We start from the raw sequence: 22529 nt of genomic DNA, 5'->3' as shown, positions 1-22529 counted from the left end.
ATGTGAGTAAATACATTAAAATAGTCCATTTAATTATTTTCCTCCAGAAGAAAGACTTCAGCTTGTAGCGCTATAGAAGACTTTTTAAACAATAAATCATAATTAATTATGGTTTAAATAATTTATCATGAATTTCGTTTCATTATTGATAGTGAATGTTTGAATAATATTAATTCATTAAACAGTACTAGTTAGATGTAAGTGATTATAATTTTACTAAAGCTTTAAATTCACCTGCAAATAGAATGGAAATAAATTCTATTATTATAAAAATTAAAGAAAAAAGAAAAATGGATATTTTAATATTACAAAAAAATGTCTTATTTAATTAAAAAATGGGAAAAGAAAAAGGAAATTAAACAATTTAAAAGCCGAGTTTTAAGTTGACTATCATAAAAACGACAGCTTGCATCTATTTTTGTCTTAATCCTCATTTAATAGTTTTCTTTAGCATGTTATATTTTATTATATGCAGAATCCTGTATAAATTTGAAATTTATTCATCATTAAATACTTTTTAGCATTGTTTTATTTCCTTCTTAAATAATCTTGATTCAAAACTCACCCAAAGAAAGGATTTTAATGAGATATGCTCTTTCAGAAAATTATTTTGTGACAAAGAATCATTACACATTTTTTTCCGATAGATTTAAAAATACCATGCTAAACATTGTAACATTTTACAATGAGCTTAAAGTAACCTTTTCATACAATGTCATCAACTGATTTTATTCCTATTTTGCATAATGTGGGCCAAAAACGGACAAGTTTAAAGAGCAAAAGTGTAAATAAAAAAATATAAAATAATAAATTAAGAACAAATATTTAAATACTAAAATAATAAGAAAATAAAATGTTATAACAGCAGTTAAATGTTAAAACAGCAGTCTTCTAAGTATGAATTCTATAATAAAAATAATATGTATTATTATTATAGTGAAACATAGTTGCTTCATTTTGATAAATACATAAATATTATTCAAGAAATATCTTAGATTGGGATTGAATTTAAATATAAATGTTATTTCACACAACAAAAACTGTCCATGTAGCTAATTTTCTTCTTCATTTTTAAATAAAGGATTATTTATATATACGTATATACACAGATTTATATAACATAAAATTTATGAAGAAAAATTAAATTAAATTATGAAAATAATAATAAGAAAAGGTGACATACTTAAAAAAATAAGGAAGAAATAAAAAATGGGTTATGCTTATTTAAATTAACAATTTCTTCCACAAGGAAAAGTCATAATATCGCACATTTTATAATAATTCGAAAAAACAAATGTCCCTTCATTTATCAATTTTTAGAACATTTTATAAATTGGTTTAGTAAGTAAATTCATTTGAAATAGGTCTTCGCATACAAGCAGTAGAGTTTTTTCCCCTCAAGGAATAATCTTTCTTAATCATAAATATGAATTTTCTTATCAGAAGTATCTTATAATAAAGAAGTTTTGTTACGTAACGGATTCCTGAGAAATTAATCCTTTTATAATACTAAAGAATAAAGGGGATTTAAATGTAATGTCTCGTAATGAATAATAATTCTCTTTCAAATTAACATTTTTCTCATCAATTTCACCTTCATCAACTGTGGATTTCAATGGAAGAGCATTTCAAAACCTCATTTTGAGAAAATTACTATTTTACATTATTATTTTATGGAAAGTTATATGCCATTGATAGGTATATAATTAGTACGCGCAATTTCTTATTTCTGGTTAATATCATTAGCCTAAGAAGAAATAATTCAACAGATATTTTAAAATAAACTCCTTTATTAATGTACTAAAAAGAAGATATCTTTCATTTCAACCGATTTCTCCATTTTCTTTCTTACTTTATAAATATAACTACAAACGATTTCCAAAAAATTTTTAATTAATTTTATTATTTTTGTCAATGACACTTTCTAATAGTGCTATTCATATGCAGTCAATTTTTTTATAAAATTAATCTACTAAACGACTAATAATAAAGTTCTGAAAATAATAAGAAAATGTACTGTACACAAACACGGAAGGTGCGCCGAATTTCAAGACTCCAGCACATAATATAGTGAGCGAAAAATCAATTAAAAATTTCTACTTTACCAGATGGTATCTACTTTATTTGAAATAAGTCAAGTCAAGAAAACGTAATTCTGCTTGTTACATTACCGCTAAATTAATTTAATTTAATTTAGTTGTATCGCCAGGGCTATTTTAAGATAGTAATCGCACTTTTGAACCTCAGCCAGGTGACAAGGACGGTACTAAGGCTGGCTCCTCCACTCCAGATTTCAATACTACACCAGTGGGAGGAAGTTTTGTTCAAGACATAAGGTCCGCTAAATCTTTAGTGGAATAGGGTTTCGAACGTTGAGGCCTTCAGCCATAAAGTTCATATTTTACTTCTAGGCCACCAGGCACCCATGCAAAGTCTGAAGCATTTCTCTAGAGAAGTAATCTAAAGGTGGTGAATAATCAGTTTTTGAACTTCTTATACATAACTTGATTATATTTAATTATTTATTCAGTGTTATTTTTCAATAAAAGTATTGCTTAAACGCACTTGACAGTTTTTAATATCTTCTTAAAATTAGGTTTCTAGAGACCAAATATTAGTCACTTATAACAGTCTAAAGAAAATTCTTAAATTATCAGTTATTTTCTGACAAAATGCAAACATTTAAAAGAGGTAAGTTAAATGATTTGTTAACTCCTTACCAAATTGGATTTTAAAAACTTGACATTATGCAACTAAGCGATTATCAGTAAAAATATTTATTTTAAATACCTTCATACATTTTTAATTATAATGTACAATAGCTATAAAATTTTTTGTGCTCTATAAGTCCATAAACAGAGCTTATGTTCTAGTCTGGAACTCTGATGTTATCGCAGCAATTCGAAGTATGCAGTCATATGGAATGACGAACTCTTTATACCGAAACTTGTGACTGAACGTAGAGCATCATTTTTGTCTTTGTGAGCTTCCAAAATAATTCCCTACTCGTTGTTCTAATTATAATGCAATATTAATAAAACACCTTCTTCTCTTATGTCTTCAATTTTTGTTTCTAGTTTTAACTGAAAGTCAGAACCTAAAGATGCAGTTTCCGAATCTGCTTTGCTATATAAATCGAATCATCTATTAGCAATCTATTCCTCGCAAATTCTTTTACGCTCTGAAATGAAACACCTTGTAAATATATGCACGTAGAATATTAACATTAAAAGTAGCAAAAACATAAGCAGTGTAACATGTGCTTTATAAAATTCTTGGGGCATTCTTTATTCTTACTTTTTCTTTACTCTTATTTCTTTATTCTTCCTCCCTTATTCTTTCTTAACTGCCATTCACTTATAAAATCAATTCACCCAATGTAAGTAATTAAAATAAGTGCTACTTTCAGTTAACTAAACATTTAAAGCATCAAAACTCATCTTAGTAAATGCTAATTTAAGAATCATTTGATAACCTGAAAAGCTTTAAATAATAACTTATAAGCAATAAAAAAACAAGCAATAAAATTTTCGTTGGGGCATTCTTTATTCTTACTTATTCCTTATTCTTACTTCCCCATTCTCCCTCCCTTATTCTTAACTGCCATACACCTGTAAAAAGAATTCACCCAACATAAGTAATTAAAATATGTGTTACTTTTCAGTTAACTAAACATTTAGCACATCTTAGCAAACGCCAACTTAAGCAATTCTTTGATAACCTGAAAAGCGCACTCACAGTTTCCTTCGTTCTTAATGAACATCAGAATCAAATTTAAAAACCTTCAAAGAGATTGCAAGCATCAAGAAGTAGCCTTAAAGTTATCTTTCCCGCCGAATTGAGTTCCCCAAACTGCAATCCAATTGTAGCAGTTCACATAAAACCAGCAATACTGTTTTGGAATACCGTCTTCGGAAATGTTTAAATTCCTTTTCTCCTACGCGGAATTCTCTCTTGGGGGCGTGCTGCGTTCCAGCAGGGGTATATTCCAGTGGTGTAATCCAATTAGGGTGCATGATTGACTGTTCCTAGCGTTGGTTTACTCGCTGCTATCACAATTTTTACCCACTCCGATTTCCTAACGTCCATCAGTCACGAAAATTCAAGCTGAGTTGCATTTTTCATTGTCACTGTTTTTTTTTTATTATTATTATTATTATTTTGCAGGGAAAAGTATCTCAGGGTTAATTATATTATGAGATGACATCTCGCTTAAATCACTGGATCTTCAGAATATTTCTTTTCTCTTTCTCTCTTTTTTAAAAAAGAGTTTAGAACATATTACCTAATGCTTCACTTTAACTGACAGATAGGAACGAAATGATTTTAAACAAAGCTTCTAACAAGGACAGATAGAGAGCGTGATTTTTCATTAACATTTTCCTTTGCATTTGCATATTTCATTAATATTAATTTCGTCGAGATCCATTATCTGGTGGATTGTCGGCTTCTTGAGCAGACTTTAGATATCTAAAGCAACATTTATTGAATTAGTGGAGGAAAATAGCGGTTGGGAAGGATGAGAGAAGAATTGTTACATTAATATATGACTGGAATTTTCCCGAGTGTACATCATGAATTGGTTATTCGATGTCTTTATGTTTTGCTCAATTCTTGCATTTATTAGATAATAATTCTTTGCTAATTCACTCCTGTTCCTGATCTTAATCTAACTTTAACTTTTTCAGGAAAAATAAATCATTTGCATATTCTCACGTAGAGCAAATATATCAACAGATTACAATTTTGTTTAATATAAATCTTTTTGTGTGATAATTAAAGACACAAGTAGCTAGGAAAAAAACATTAACTATGTATCGATTATTTGTCTAAGGATGCCTTGTAGGCGTTTGAAACATACGAGTTCCGGCGTCCTGGCATAGAGGTAGAGCGTTTTCCCGGTGATTTGGGCGTCTTTCTGTGTTCTATCTGTGAGGTGTATGAATGTGTCCGCCACTGTAAAAAAGGGGTTGTGCAAGCAAATGCGACGCATGAAGTAGCTAAGTCCGTCTCTTGGCTCTAGTTGGCTCAACTGAAAAAACAAGAGACGCTCACTCGGCTTAAATCGCTGACAAATAACTGTCAATGGGCTTGTAAAGTGCTTTAAGTCGCAAAAACATACGTGTATCTGCATATATGGACTTGGGGCACGTTAAATGTTTGACGTCGTTTAACGTTTTTAAATTCCGTGGAAGGTCAAATTTCCTCGCATTGTTGTAGCATGGGAGTCTAAAGAGGAGGTCAGATCTCAAGCAAAGTCCTCGTCATCGGATTAGGGCTCAAAATTACGCATTTCGTCCCAAAATAGTAGTAGTTTGGAAGAGTAGAAATATGAATAGAATGAAAATAGCAGTTAATGCCTCATGTAACTTATTAATTTGGAAATCGACTAGTAATTTTGACTTAATTTGACAAAGTCTAATTATTAGCATTTTCATGCAAAGCATTCCTTTTTGCAGCCATAAAACGTTTATCCATAAGAAAAAAAAAATCTCTATATTTCTAAGTAATATTCAAGAATGTTTTAGATTGCATACTCACTCGGTTTAAAAGTTTAATTTTGTATTCGACTGTTGAATATATATATTTTTTTAATAATTCAGTTGTAAAGTTTTTAAAAGAAACTTGTTTCATTTAAAATATTTTAATTCCCACTTTATTAATTTCTTTTCTTAATTCAAATAAGCTATATATATATATTCCTATTTTACATATAGACACTATCTTCCACAGATTTTACGACTTATTTTCACTTTAATATTCAGAAACGCATTATATTATTGCCACAACAACTAAATTAAGAAGACATATTCTTTTTTTTTTTTAGGCAGAATCTTACATTGATACATAAACTGAAAGTAATAATCCGTTTGCAGGCCAGTGATGTCTTTCAGCACGGATGTAATAATGTGCTTTACTATTTATTTCCACTATTTAATAGTGGAAATAAATAATAAAGCAAATTACTCCGGCGAAAGATAAATAGTAAAATTTTTATTATCCAATAAATAGTTAAAATGTTTCTTATCCTACTACTTATTTTAATAAGGATAAGGATAAGAACCAACATAGCATAATTATGTGTATATATATGAACAAAAAATAAATTTAATTAATTAATAAAAAAGTAATTTATCTGAAATAATTTTTAATTAATCTAAAATACTTACTTTAAAATATATGTATTAAATATTTATGTTACGTTTGCTATTTAAGTTTAAACCTTTCAACTTAATCACAATGAAGTTCAGGAATTTCTTTATTATAAAGAATGATATGTTTTCATTGATTCCTTATTTTATTAATCAAAATAAATAAATGTTTAGATAGCAAAGTTGTGTAAAATGTTACTTGGGGAAAAAAAGGCAACAAAATGTTACTTCGTTCACAATTAGAAAGGAAAGGGTTTTTAAGAAAATGAATATGATGTATCCTTTTAATTCTAACAGTTCTTGCACAAAATAATATAATGAAACTTTATTTTTTTTTCAGTTTTTAATTCAAAAAATAAAAAAGGTTGCATCATTTCCAATAATTTTCATATAACTTCTGAAAGAAAATGCATTTTTTTATTATCTCTTCATTTGTTGTTTTTTCTGTGAAACAAAAGAAAATGTTAACAAGACTGAAAAAATTAATTTGATGCTGAACCAATTACTTTTATCACACTTTCCATGCAAAAATGAAAAAAGAATTGTTTTCCTTTGACAGGACATGAAAAAAAATGTTCATGTCTTTAAAAAATGATTATGTCATTGTTATGTTACGATTGTGCAATTTATTATCTTTTTTCAATTTCTGGACATTAAAATAGAAAGTTATTAATCATTTTTAATGGACAAATTATTCCTTATTTGACTATTCTCGCAATATGTCAAATTTTCTGTAAATGTTTCATTTAAATCAGCAGACGGAAAGTCGCATTTCAGTTTTTAATTTAGCATAAAAAGAAGAAAGATTAGTACGAAGTATTACAAAAATTCTTCTTCAATAGAATAAATTTGTTTCTGAAACTGCAAATGCAAAGATAGGAATATAAAGAAACAACATGTAATAGAAAAAAATAATGTATTTCGAATTTTGTGAATGTCTTTCAAAATCTTAGAAAGAAATTAGGAAAATATTAGTTTACATTCATTTTAAATTTACGCCAATATTCAAGGGCAATATGTTTTTAAGCACCGCAAAACTGCAGAGCGTTTCATCTCTTCTACAAACACCCATTCCTTTTTCAGTCTATAAATATAAAAAACATTAACATATATGTAATACACATGGGTAATTCATGTTTAAGCTCCTCAAAACTGCAGAGCATTTCTTCTCTTCCACATACACGCATTCCTTTTTCACTCTATAAAGATACATATTAAAATTTATTTAATTATACACATAATATTTAAATAAATAAATAAGTTATTGCTTTCAATTTGCCAGAGCCGTTATAAGTTACCAATAATATGTTAAAATGTGTTTTTTTCCAAATAATGCAATTTTGGTATTGTGTTTTTCCATTAATTTTATTATTTATTTGTATTTTCCAAACAATTTTACATTTCTAGGAAAAATCACCGTAAATGTTTACAGAATTAACATATTTTCCTTTCAATATATCGTTTGATTCTAAAAGTTTTGAAGTGCAGTAAAAAATATAATATTTTCATTAAGCTTTTTTTTTGCCCGTTAGCATAGAAAAAATTATCTATGAATCAGGTTTTATGTATAATCTAAACTTTAAAATATTTAAAATCAGAGAACAATCTAAAAAAATTATTTTTTTCTTTGTAAAATAATTTAACAGCAGAAAAAAGGTAAATAAAGATATCAAATTGCTTGTAGAAGACTCGTGCTGTTAATTTCTGTTTACCCCTTTGATAAGAAGTAAATGAATATTTTTAGGCAAAAATAAAATCTTTTGAATTAAAATTGGAGTCTTCTAGTGCCTTTTATGTTTTTAGGCATATTTAAAAACTATTTTTCATATGAATTTGCAGAATTTTTTTTAAATATTTTTTTATATTCTTTAAGAGAAGCTGGGGAATCCTGTGTTGTGATTGCTCATTGATTGTTCATTTGCTCATTGATGCTCATTTGCTCATTTGATGAAAACCGGATATTTTTTTAATCTTTATCTATTAACAGAATGGTTACAACTTTTTCGAATTCAAGTCTATGCAACGATTCAAATTTAAATACAAATAGTCAGAAATTTTACATAGTGAAAGTTTTGGTGAAATTTTTCCTTGAAATAACGTTTAGAATTCTATGCATTTTAAAATCCTTACTTGTACTTAGCTTCAAATATTCTTTCAATTTATAAAGGAAAAAAAACTGAGAAAGTACTAGTTTCGCAATTTATGGATTTGTCGTAGTTATAAAATAAAAAAAAAAATTGATATAGAATTTTTGAAAAAAAAATGAGGTACTTAAAGTCATTTTTCTTTCAACAGAGAAATTGCGCATATTTTCAAAAACTTAATTAAGTAAAAAATAACTTTTCCAGAAAATTCTGTAAGTGTTACAAATTTTATTTCCTTTTTTTTTTTTTTTTTTTTTTTTGTATAAGAACGTGGAAATATAGTTTTCTCAGCGATGCATAAACTTCATCTACGTTATTTCATAATAGCTTATTTTTATTACTTTGTGCTTGACTGCGTTGAAAAAACTACTTAGTACTTTCTCGATAAAAAAAATAATCTACTTAAGATAATGCATATTTTTAAATTTTCGAAATTCAGAACACAATTCAAGAAATCTGATGAAGTTAGCTTCGAAAGTTCAGACATTATTATAGAAACTGGAATTATTTCAAGATACATTTGCTTTTATTTAGATCAAATTCTTTGCTGTGGATTTTCAACTCTGAGGAATTTCACATTTTTTTTTCATTGTTATTATATTTATGATAAAAATAGATTATTATCAACTGAAAAATAACTTATTAAATAGCATTTTTTATGAACCTTGCAGACGGCTTTGCATTTTGGTCACTTTTCTATAATGTTCCATAAAAAATATTCATAGAAGTGCTTTTTATAGCATTTTGATAGATTCGGTTAGTTCTGATTTTATCCTCAATTAAAATGAATTTTGACAAAAAATAATAAATGTTTCAATTCTGTAAACAAAAAAAATGTTTGACAAATTTGAGGCATGTAAAAAAAATTGCCATTATTGTAATTTAAAAATAACTTTTTATTTTCTTGTGTACGTAGTATAGAGGAATTACAGTAATCTTCAAATAATTCGAACTCAAAATTTTTAAGTATCTCCACTTTTTAGGCATCTCTGAGTTCAAAAAATGTTTTTGCAAAATGTCCATCTATCTGTGTGACAAATATAACCCAAAAACGCTTTAATCTAGACTGATGCAATTTGGTATACGGTCTTTATACCAAATTTGTAGATTTCTATCAAATTTTGAGCAAAGTTCGCTCGGTGGAAGTCTGCCTGTCCGGCTGTTTGAAAAAAAAATAAGCTAAAACAATAACAGCAAAACGAAGAGAGCTAGATGGATAAAATTCAATACACAAAATTAACATCTATAGTCTAGAAATCTATCAAATTTTGAGCAAATTCAATAAGGGGTACACTGTACGTTGGTCTGTATATTGAGAAACATGTAAGCGTGACAACTCAAAGATGCAGTGACTTAAATATATCAAATTTGGTATGTGATTTTGTGACTAAAAGTGAAGTAATTTGACAGGTTATTGTTTCAGTTGACAAATTTGATTTTCGGATACCGAATTTAACCTCATTTAACCTCATGACAGAGATTAATCGCTAAATAACTCGCCGAAGATGATGCGATAGATTCTGTGAAAATGCTAAATTCACATCAAAAGTTAATATTCCACAACTACTGTAAGCCAATACTATGCAAAGCGTTCTCTGGGATAACTTTTTATTAGAGTGTATGAGAGAAAGTTTTGAGGAGACAAATCCCTCTGATTTCTTTTAAATATTTATTTGCCTTAAATATTTCTGTTTTCCCTTCCAATATCAATATAAATGATTAGGTTATGGACTCATTTTCTAAAAATACTAATAAAAAAATGGATCACAATTCAGAACTCTTGAAACATTGAGCCAGATAATAAATATTTTATATAGATGATATTAAAATTCAATGATTTAGAGCTGAAAATTAACTTTTTTATTTCCTGAAAATATATGAAAAACAACGATGATCTTTTTAAAAGTGATAAAAATAAAGTGATAATTATGTCTATGTAGTATTAAAAAAGTAAAAGTAACGCATCATTATTTCACAGAGGATGATTGATGATGACTAATCATACAATTATGCTAAAAAGAGTTTTTTTGAGCAATAGAAGTTTCACTTCTAACATTTGAAAACTTATATGTCATACATATTATACTGCTCGTATTCAAATGTTATATTTGACAAGTAAACTGCAATTGATTGCATTTCAATCAATTTATCATTGCCCTTATAAAACACCATTTTTATTAATATATTTTATTTTATACTAACTATAAAATAAAGAATACTAATAAATTGTACTATGATTATTGGTACAACCAAGTTATACATTCCACAGCATTTTTTTTTCTTAACACATTTTGAGCCTCATTTTAAATGGTGATAGATTCAACATAAAAATGATAATAGATTCAGCATAAAAATAGAGAATAATGTGTTCAGTAAAAAATTCTAAAATTGTCTAGGGAAACAAATAGAAACAGCATTGCGAAATGCATATACAGGGTGATTCAAAATAATCGGGAGGGATTTGTGGACCCCTTCTGTCAAAAACATTTGACTGGATCACAATCATATTATGCACATATACTCCCTCGAATATAAGGTTTCGATTTTAGAAAGAAAAAAAAATCGTTCATATATCTGCCAATTGGGATAAACGGCTGTGCAATTGAATGATCTATTTTTTGAAAAAATACTTGCAACGACTTTCCTTTTATGGGTAAATGAGAAGATATTAAACTACTTGTGACCTTCGATTGTCATTTGGATTCGTAATCGTTGTTCTATACCTAAAGTGCATTGTTTCTTAGTATTTTATTTTGTCCGACCCCCTTTTAATCTCTTCAAAATGCAAAATCATTCGTTAGAGAAATTTGATAGAGGATTACGGCGCAGGCCTTTCACCTGTCGAAATGCCATGAGGCGAAGCACAGAATTGTTATTTCTCTATTGAAAGATCTTGATGAGAAACGCTGTGTAGGTAAAGTTCATGTCATAGTCAAAAAATATCAGTTTAATGAAAATCCATTTCCTGCACTCCTTATTTTGTCAGTAGAATTTCAATTGCATCTGATTTTAGGGAAATTACTGGAGCTACAGCTCTATCTTGCCTCATCGACAAATAAATAAAATATTTTTTTCTGAAATTAAAATACCATATTTGGGTGAGTATGTTAGTTGTAAAACAACTAGAATATTTACCCCAGAGATGCCTAAATCCATCTTGTTTAATATGGGTCATCTCTTGCTACATATTTTTTCACTTTCTCATATCCGAATTATAGAGGAAGTATTGTAATCGTCAAAAATTTCGAGATCGATGTTTTGAAGAATCTCCACATTACAGACTTCTCAAAGTCCGAAATATACATTTTATCATTGTCTAGCAGTCGATTTTGCTTTGTTTGTGAACATCATAATTCAAAAACGCATTGCGCTAAATGTATGAAATTTGGCGCACGGAATTACTATTCTTAAAATTATTAGAAGATTACTATCAAACTTGGAACAAATTCCACTCACTGGAAGGGTACTCTCGATAACTACAAAACGCAAAGAGTTGCGTAAATGAAATTTGGTACACAGGTTTAGCATCTAATGCATAGATAATTTTCAAATTTTGTATCAAATCTGGCGAACGACCGATCGTCTGATGCCCCGCATTTTCCCATGCAACTAAACTACATAACTCAAAAACGAATGACTTAAAACATTGAAAATCGGTATATTATCTAGCGATTTTTAACGTAATTTTGTGTTACGTTTTGCTGTCAATCGGTCGTCGAAAAGGCATTTAAAATACGTATTCTCACGATAGAATAATTGAAAATGCTATATTCACTCCAAATATTTATATTTCATAACTGTCGTTCCCCAATGTCATGCAGGGTGTACGCTTCCTTACCTAAGGTACACACAATTTTATGCGTGCGAGAGGGATAAGACATTTATTGGAGATTGTGCGTGACAATTTCGGGGAATTTTTCCTCTGGTTTTTAAGATACATGCCATTCACAACGCATGTATTTTAAACAGTTTATATCTCTACTTTTTATCTGATTGGAACTTCACTTAGATATCCAAACAAAACTCTCCTTTATCTGTGCAATATATATTGAAACAGTATTGAATCCTGTTATAATCTTCTTTTCACTTAAAATTCTACAACTAAAACCTAATATGATTGAAGCATGTGACTTGTTACAAAGAATCAACAATTTCATCTTAAATAATAAAACTAAAGATTGCTTTACTATTGAATTTCCTAATATATCTAATAATGACAATCCTCTGATGACAAACTTTGCTATTTCACACTAACTGTTTATTTGTTTGTTTTTTTGGATAGAAATTTGCAAATTTTACAACTTTAAAGAAAATATTGACTTTAAAGCTGCGTCTGGCATTTTGATCTGTTATTCATAAATGGGCTATAATAACAATTATAAGATTTTACTGTAGAATTTTTTTTGGTAAAATCTTTATGAAAGAAAGTTAATTTTTATTTTCACATGATAATGCTACTATGCAAACTATGAATAAACTTTAAAAAATTAAATATATGCATACATTTATTTTTAAATTTTATTTCGAAGAATTGACTAGTTTTTTATCATCTTGCAGATAATTTTGATATGTTTTTCTATATACCTAACAGATCAAATTATATTTGGTTACCTTCCACAGACTTTTATAAATGTGTGTTTTCAAATGTTTGCATTCTGCGGTGAATATACGACCAAAGAGGAAACTCTATGTTTGTGATGTTTCTCGAAGCTTCAATATTTATTGAGCCAATTTGTAAATGTTTATTATTACGAACAAATATTTATCTGACTTGTGTTCTTTCATTATTTATATTTATTTTAATTAGTTATAAGATACATTTAAAAACTAGATAGCTTGTTTGAAGATGCATCCTTTGAATTTTAGTTATTTATATTTTGTTTTTGATCTTTAATCTGACAATTAGCTAGCTTCAAAATTAATTTAATTATTAATTAATTGCATTAATTAATTTTAATTCTGGAAGAATGTAGAAAATGTAGAAGATATAAATAAATAAAAAATAGAAAATTAGTATTTTGTAAATCCATGTAAAGCCTGTATTTAAAAAGATTAATTAAAATCAACATATAATTTCTTAAATTATTTCTAAAATACTGTTATTTTAACTTCTAAAATGCTAACAAACATTAGTAATGCTAAGCAGGAAATATAAAACAAAATACTAATAATATTTATACCAAAGAATAGGTCATAAATTTAACTCGCGTTCCCAACTTTTGAGAAGTTTTCTTTCTTTTTAGTTGATGAAAACTGCTCCTCAATAAATTTTTCCCGATACAAAATCCTCTCACTTATTTTAGTTCAAATCTATTAAAACAAAATCGCTACTTAGGAGAAATTAGAATTTTTGATTATACAGAAGGCAAACTTTTTAAATTTCAGCTTTATTACTCTTTCATATTTTTACTAACCGAAATAACAAGCTTCATAATTTTCTAAAATTTGTTTTTTTTCTAATAATCTATTAAATGCTTTTACTTCATTTTTACGAAACAAGAAGTTTCCTTTTTAAAAATGTAGGCTTTTGATAGATTTTGCAATATTGTCTAATTTAGATAAAAAAATAACTTTGTTCGGGAATTGAATTACGCGTCTATAGCAATCTGTATTACTTTATGAAATCATTTTGATGAAATTTAACGCATTAACTTTTCTGATAGCAAATATATTACTTTATTTAATCACTCTAAAAACCATTCAAACTTTGCATAAGAAGCAGTGTTTTCATTATTGCAATTATGTTGAAAAAATTTCAAAATCAGCCCAATTTTGAATTTATTTTTAGAGTAAGTGTGCTATATTCATAAAAATCAGTATGAATTAAGCTTTTTTTTTATCAATCTCTTGTATCAGTTTGAAACTTTTAAACTTCTTCTTTTCAATATATTGTGTCAGTTTGAAACTTTTAAACTTCTTCTTTTCAATTTATTGTATCAGTTTGAAACTTTTAAACTTCTTCTTTTCAATTTATTGTATTAGTTTGAAACGTTTAAGCTTCTGCTTATCAATTTCTTGTATCAGTTTGAAGCATTAAAGCTTCTTTTTATCAATTTTTTGTAGAAAACTTTTAAAAATAACGATCACAAATGAATCAGCTTTAAAACGTTTTTTAAATGCAAACATAATGTGAAAAACAGAATGTTTTATAAATAATTATGTTTTGAGACTAATAAGATGACTATACTAATGAAAATCAGTTTGAAACTTTTAAGCTTCTTCTTATCAATGCTGTTCTCTTCGAGCTATTTTAAAGTTCACAAACGAATCAGTTTTAAAACGGTTCTTAACATAATGAAAAAAGTGCATATTTTATAAAGAATTGTGTTTCGAGACAAATAAGATGACGAGTTAAAGAACTTTTGATTTTCTACTATGATTTGATCGGGTGGAAAGGAGGAAAGTTACTGATCCGGATGCAAAACATTTATTACTGGAAATACTATCAAAGCTTATAAATGTTTTTTTTTAATTCTTCATCATACAAAAAGATTCAAAACTAATTATTCAAATTTCTTTGAGAAATTGGGAACAGCAAATTACATGATTGCGAATAGGAAGTTATTGTAAAACGTAGGCATGACGTAGTAGAGGTTGCTTCGCATCCACAACTTTAAGGCATAACTCTCCAACTTCTGCTATTGACAATCATTTAAACTTATTTTCAACGTGCTGATACCGTATATGAATAAGCTAATATGCATCTATAATACTGTTCAACAGAGGAACAATTATTTGATTTTATGAAGAACTTTACTACAGCAAACAAATAGCACGTCAAACGTTTGTTCTTTCTTGTACAACTACAATGCGTGAAGTCAAATTCTGCGGATAGTTGGCAATTCAGAGCACCTACAATAATAATACTATTATATATGATTTAAAAAAATAAATGTTTGACCAATTTGTTTGTAATGATTCCTTCTCTTTACCTTTAGGGTATATTTTACTCATCTGTGTGAAGTTTGAATCTATACTTCTCTGTGTGAAATCTTGTCTTGGTGTTATCGGTATTTTCTCAAAATATTTCAACTATCATTTCTGAATTACTCTATTAGCTCTCAAAAAAAGTCCAATATTTGACAGTTGAGATAATAGATATATTTTTGAAATACTGTATGTATATATATCAGTTTTTAAAACGAATATCTCATTTCTTTTACTGCTGTCTATTCGATATTTCTTTGAAAAGCCGTGCGCATTCGTTATAAATACAAAAAAAAAAAAAAAATTCCATACGTAAAATGGCATTTGCAATTTCGATTCGCAATCTTTTTTTTTTTTTTTAATTTCAAAGTAAAACCTGGATATAGCATTTTAAAATGTAACTCCATATAAATGATTTTTTTTAATTAGTCTCTAATCTGTAGTAATTTAACGAAATTGGAATAAAACGGGAAGAAAGGTAAGAAAAAAATATTTTATATTAATACTAAAACATTTCCCTGGTACAAAAAAGCATGGGGGACAATTTTCACATATGAAATAAGGTAAGTGGAATATTTTTTTTAAATGAACTTCGTTGTCCTTCATCGCCATTATCGCAATCTCATTGTAAATTCGGAATTTACTGTAAATCGTGACTTTGATAACTTAACTTTAAAAAACCCGGCTATGGTTATTTATATTTTAATGAGAATATATGATAATGTAAATGCGAGTTTTTTAATCAAACATTTATTAAAGTAAAAGACTAAAAATTAACTAAAATAGATTTTAAAAATGGAAATTTGACAATGGTTAGACGTCCATGAAAAACGAAAACATTTAGCATATAAAATACAGATTATTTACTTATAAGGATCGTTGTATTATGGAAAAATCTGAAAATAAATAAATAAGTTCGATTAACTAATTATTTTTTTAATTAAAAATGACCATTATCTCTCTTCCTTGAAGTAAATAATAGTTTAGTTTTAAGAAACAATTTTTACTTTTTGTTAGATCAAAATTTGAAAAGATATATCCCCAATTTATACTGTTCTAAGAAAATTATTTTCGTCTGCAAAATGTAATTTAATTGAAGCTTTATTAATATAAATTATTGCTGGAGATAAAAAAAACTTATAGTTTAGTCTTTAATAATTCTATTGCTGGAAATAAAGAGTTTATAATTTGTTATCATACGAACCTTATTAGGCTCAAAATATATGTTCAAGTTAGTTACCTTATTCATAACACATTAAATAATTTTAAATAAAATTGTTTCGTATGCTTTTAAAATGTACTGATAATTAGTATTTTAAATGTTGATTCCTAAATAATACTTAAAAAAACAGCTTCAAATTAAAATATATAATTTTTGGGGGAAGGGAGAGAATTCCTGAAATCTAATTTTTCCTTACTGGTTTCTGGATTTTAAGGTAATAAATTTTTCATTTAAATTGATCGCCATTTCCTTTGGTCAAGTAGTTTGTGAGAGTTTCCCTTTGTCTCGCAATATAATTTATGTGGGAAGAAGAAACAAAAAGACCCGAGTGTCTACAATTTAGACAATAATGGTACATTTTTAAATCATTCACCTGCTGTGTGAGAGCGACCAGCTGTTCCGCTGCCTTCGTTTAGATACCACAGCTTTTAAAGCAACTTTAATTGGTCCTAGAGCTTTTATCTGTTTTTGGAGAAGCTGAAAGCAGATTTGAAGAAATTGCATAATATTTTAGGGATCAATATAATTTTTGTGTAATTTTTCACTGAAGTTTTCACTTTAGTTCAGAAAAACAAACGTTTTTCCAGTTTTAAGCAAGCCATTTTCTTAGTTCTCTGAATGGAAAGGATTATCGTGATGAAATTAAATGGATGAAATTTTTTTATCTCAGGTTATTGTTTTGCTAGCATTTTTAACTATTATTCAAAAATTCATGCTTCTAGTTATGGTTTATCACTCACTAAACTACTTTCTCAATAACATTTGAAATATATCTACTAAAATTTATAAAAATGAACATTATTTACATTTTCAGTAAAAAGAATTATCTAAATTTCAAGTAAATATAAATAATGCTTTTTTTCACTTTTCGCAGTTTCCTTGTTGTAAAATAACATTTTGAAAGCATAATTATTATTTAGATCCTGATTTGAGGCACTAAGTTCTCTTTCTGAACATTACCACCCTGTTTAAATTTTTGTTTTGATTATTTTGTCAGCAAATAATCTATAAAATGGGATTTTACAATTTGATATGTTTGAAGAGTTAATCTGGTAAAAAGCATGGTTTTTGTAGATTTTAAGAAGAGAATAATAGAATTAAATGTATCATAATAAAGAGATTAATAGAATTGAATGTATCATATTCAAAATATTCGTTGTGCTTTTAGAAGCTTAAGTTAACTTTTTTACAAGGCAATTACTTCTTCCTATTTAATGATATGTATAGGATCGCTCGAAATCTGTAAATAGTGAATTGTAATTTATAGGTTATAGGAATTCAAAATCATTACGAACTTGCATTCGCTATTGACCCAAAATTTTACATTCATCATGTTTGTTTTGCAAAACTTTAAAATCTAACTCCGATTTCGAAAATCAGAAATCTGAGATATTTAAAAAATTTTGATAATTTTGAAGCTATAATAATTCATAGTATAATATAATGCACTTGATCACAAAATGGCATGAGCTTTTGAGGTGTGTCCACTTTTAGTTGAAATGGAATATGTAAGAGCTAAAATGCTAAAAAAGCACAAATAATAGTAAAACTCGCTAGCTAAAATTATGTTAATGAAAGATCATTCAAATGGGGTTTAATTCAGATTTAGACATTTCTAAGGTTTAAGCAAGAAAATTTCGTATAACTTAACATTACTTTCCGTTTCTTGTATCTTTGACACATATTCTTATCTTTTGGTCTTATTTTGATCCAATGATAACTACATTGTTTGTTAAAATAGAACTTCAAGTAGAAATTCAGTTTATATGTATTTTTTTTCTAATTATATATTAAAAGGATATAAAAAGGCATTTCATACGTTGTTAATGAATATTTATATTTACATTTCAAATAATTATTGCTCCTGACATAAATATAAACTAAATTAAGATTCTAAACAAAAAAAGACATGCAAAATACTTTAAAGAGAATTTTCTATTTATGAATAAAATTGAAATAAGTAATTTAAACAAAAAATAATAAAGTAGAAGAAAAGCATAAAAGCGAATGCAGTGACATTTTATTTATTTTTCTTTCAGTTGTAAGACTAAAGAATATTTGTCGAAGTTACCAAAGGTTAGCGTAGTGATTCCTTTCCATAATGAGCACTGGACTACCCTTCTTAGGACTGTGACCAGCGTGGTCAATCGGTCACCCCCTGAACTCATCAAGGAAATTATTCTGGTTGACGATTATAGCACTAAAGGTAGGTGGTTTGTCACATTTTCTTTTACTTAAATGCATGCTTTATTTCAAGTGGAGATTCTGAGCATAACTGGAAACATTGAAACTGAGTTTTTATCTTGTTTGACAAAAATGAAAATTTAAATATGTTTGTTTTAGATATTTAAATTTGCAGTAACCTAAAATTGTAGTTTTTATGCAAAATGAAAGCGAAAGGAATGTGTCTAATATTCGTTAGTAAAATTGTAAACGTTATTTCAGCTCTTCGAAATGATCGGTACATAAAGAATTATGAATTCTATTCTAATTTTGCATAATAAAGTTAATCGTTTTTCGATTTCATAATAGTTCTAAAACCATTAAGAACTTTTTTTTTTCATTCCGAGAAATTATGTCAAGTTTCGAAATATTTTTAATGTATTGAGAGACAGAAAAATATCCATAAGAGATATTTTTTTATCCATCCATTAGAGGCAAAAGTATTCCGTCAAAAAAATTGACTGTGACCTTAGATAAATACAAATATATAAATATAAAGCTAAAAACAATTACTTTCAATTATAAATTCTTATGTCACTGCTAAAAAGCAAATTGAAAGGTAAGTTAATGTAAAAAACGATATTAATTTTTTTCTGTATATGTAGCGTATAAATGAATAAATTTTTTTAAAAGCTTGAAATACTCGTAACTCAATAGTTAGGAAGCACACATTTAACTCCAATTTGTGAGTTGAAACTTAAAAAAATATTTAATTAATATCATAACAAGAACCATTTTTATACACTTATTAAATGAATGTAAAAGGTAGAAAATAGTGTACTAGATGGGTGAAAATGTTTATTGTAGAAAAATCTGAAGCTTAAATAAAAAATATTGAAATCCTCTTGTGCAGCAATAACCATCATAAATTATAAAATTCCTAAGCTATCATTAATAATTGAATTAACACATCGGACATTTGTAACTGAAAAAAAACTTGGTATTTTTCTCTTTAAAATCATGTATCACTTATTTATCAATAAATGCAGTAGTTTCGAAAGTATGATTTTTTAAAATTGGGTCCATCATTTGTACTCACTCTGTATTATGAATGTCATTACTGCAATTTACCCTCAGCGTTTCCGTGCTTGTATGATTTTTGCTTTTATTTACAGTTTTGTAGTAAAAGAATTTCGACCTTTCAGTACGCTAATATAAAATCATTTTTTAGAATCTTTCCATTAGCGTTTAAACTTGAATAACATTTAAAAATATAAAAACGAAATTGTATTCAATTATTAAACAAAGAATTACTGTTTCATAAGCTAAAAATGTGTTTCCGTGTTTATTTCGGTGAGGTTCATAGCAGTTAAGTTATTCACTCTCGTTATAAAACTAAAAGAAACAAAAATTATTCGAAAAGAATAGAGTTAATAATAGCATACATTTCCTACAGAATAAAGCTCGAAATTTTCCAAAGTTTGGGTACAAATATCATTTTCATTTTGATTTACAACTTCGAAAAAGTCGCAGAATGCTCGCATATCGAAAACTTTCAAACCAAACTTTTAAATATGCGTAAGTATGCGTACTAAAACTTGATGTTCGGTAATCGTTTAGAATAATCATCTTTTCCAACATGCAATATCAAAACATTCATTTTTTTTTAAAATCAGCAATTAAAAGTTTTTAAAATCCACATCATCCTCATCATTAAAATCCGAATCAATCTCATCAAAAAAAATTTCACATCTTTTAATTTGTAAAATTATAATATTTCTCATTTCCTTATGGGTTTGATAAGCATCCTTTTTTATGCCATAGCGGCAGAAAGTTTCTGCAAGTCGACATTTGAGGTCACAAATTTTTTATTACATTTCATAAGGAAATATTGTTCTTGAAACGCCTTTCTCCAGATTGTCGATTCAAATGCTATATATAACAGATAAAATTATTTAGAATGAAAAAATGAAATCTAAAAAGAATTAAAATATCAAATGAAACGTTACTATATAAAATAATATTTACATGAGAAATATACATTTACATTAGAATCAATCGAAAACATATTTCAGAAATTAGTTTTTCACAGTAATTTTCGCATTTTATCTTTGTTAATGGAATATTTCAAAAGAATCTTTGCTCTTCTTATAAATTTTGCAATGGTAAAAGTTGCTTTAGTGACAAAACTTTTAAAAGAGCATACGTGATAGAAAAAATATTTCATAGGGAAATTATTTGAGAAAATTTGATTTGAATAAATAATGATGAATTATTTAAAATGAGGCAATGATTTTTAACATTGAAAGTTAAAAAGTCAAGATGAAGAGCAATGGATCATATCTTAGATAAAAAATATGAAATGAAGATGGAACACTGGTAGTAGGGAAATCTATCGAAAAATGCATATATAGGTATTCAATTGAACTGAAAATAGTTTTAAATACCATAATCTAACCGAAAGTTGCTTACAATAATGGACAACAAACAACAAATAGTCTTCAATAAAAGGAAATATTAAAATTATGTTGCATTATATTCATTTGTTTTCTAGAGAAATAAAGGATATATGAAAAAGTATGTTGCCATCAGCCCATCAGTCATTTTATTTGCAATTTGATTTTTTAAAATATAACATTACCCGTACTATAACAGATTTATCTAAAAAATGGCTATTTCGAAATTGTGATAATCTATCATTGTAATGACATATTCATATAAAAATGTATGCTCCATATAAAGTTCTACATAAAAAAAACTCGTGTTAATATATATATTTTTTTTTTTTTTGAAATTTAAACTACATAAACTAAACTTACATTTTCCAACCTTTTTAAAGTATGTTTTTTTGAAAAAAATATGTTAGCATTTAGATTGGAAATATTTTTTTTAAAATATTTTATATATTTTTAACTTGTATACATCCGTCTTATCAATGCATTAGTTTCCCTCAGCGTAATAGATACTTGACAGGAAAACCCCATTGATTTCTTTAAAAATATAAATTAAATAAGTAAGAAAAATATTTTGCATGTCATTGAAAAGAGAAATGCATAGCAAATAAACACTCTCCTTAAAAATATTAACGAGATTCCCAGCCTTCCCATAGTTTACTTTAAACAGATTTATACACCCCTTTGAAGCATTTATTTACTTGAAACACAACACAAAAGATTCTTTGAAGTCCTCCTAATTACAGATCCGCAAAGCCTGAAAAAAACACCGATGTAACACATCTCATCCCTTTATTCTGTTTACAGCAAAATTGAATTTGTACCTTTCTCTGTCAATTAAAAGAGCAGGGCTCTCCTTACTCAGTTGGGATTGAATTTAATGGATTCTCGGAAATTAGTAAGCATATCCGCACATTAACTTCGATTCGCACTTACAATACAAATGCTCTAGCATTGCGTTTACAGAGAACTATTCATCTCCTAGTATTGATTCAACTGTGACCTCTCTCATTGTAAACAAGTATATATGCCAGATAATGATTAATTTGGGGACGTCGCACTGTTCCGAAGATAACTTATAACAAATCTTTTCCATGATGAGGTTTGCCGAGAATTCTGGTAATTTGGGAACAGAGAAATAATAGAATTGCTTATTCGCATCTGATATTGCATAACAGTGATTTTTAACCCGCGAGCACTCGCACCCATTTTCGAACACGAGAACTCGCGCCGGGTATCTCATACCCTAATTCATTTCTGCTATTTAAATATTAATTAATACTGTTTATAAGCAAACCTTAGGTAGTTAAATATTACAAAACAATGCATTTAAGAATTTAAGTGAATTTAATAATAATTACTTACATGTTTAGAGACAATTTTTACAAATTACATACTGATGCTCTACACAGAGACTCCTTTCAGATTTTTGGCACATAAACCTTGATTTTCTGTCTTTATTACATGG

The 22529-nt window shown here is 27.4% G+C and overlaps 1 protein-coding gene across 1 annotated transcript in view; it reads left to right on the top strand.

Annotated features, from left to right (window-relative positions):
* The window catches only part of LOC129961028 (putative polypeptide N-acetylgalactosaminyltransferase 10), a 295335-nt gene that overhangs the window by 123406 nt on the left and 149400 nt on the right, over positions 1 to 22529 (top strand). Inside the window, exon 4 of the mRNA XM_056074820.1 lies at positions 18485 to 18651. Within this exon, the coding sequence (XP_055930795.1) occupies positions 18485 to 18651 (167 nt within the window). The remainder of the gene's footprint in view (positions 1 to 18484; positions 18652 to 22529) is intronic.

Source organism: Argiope bruennichi, chromosome X2 (genome assembly GCF_947563725.1).
Source record: "Argiope bruennichi chromosome X2, qqArgBrue1.1, whole genome shotgun sequence".
Lineage (NCBI taxonomy): Eukaryota > Metazoa > Arthropoda > Arachnida > Araneae > Araneidae > Argiope > Argiope bruennichi.
The sequence above is the reverse complement of the archived record's forward strand: the minus strand, read 5'-3'. Positions and strand labels throughout refer to the sequence as shown.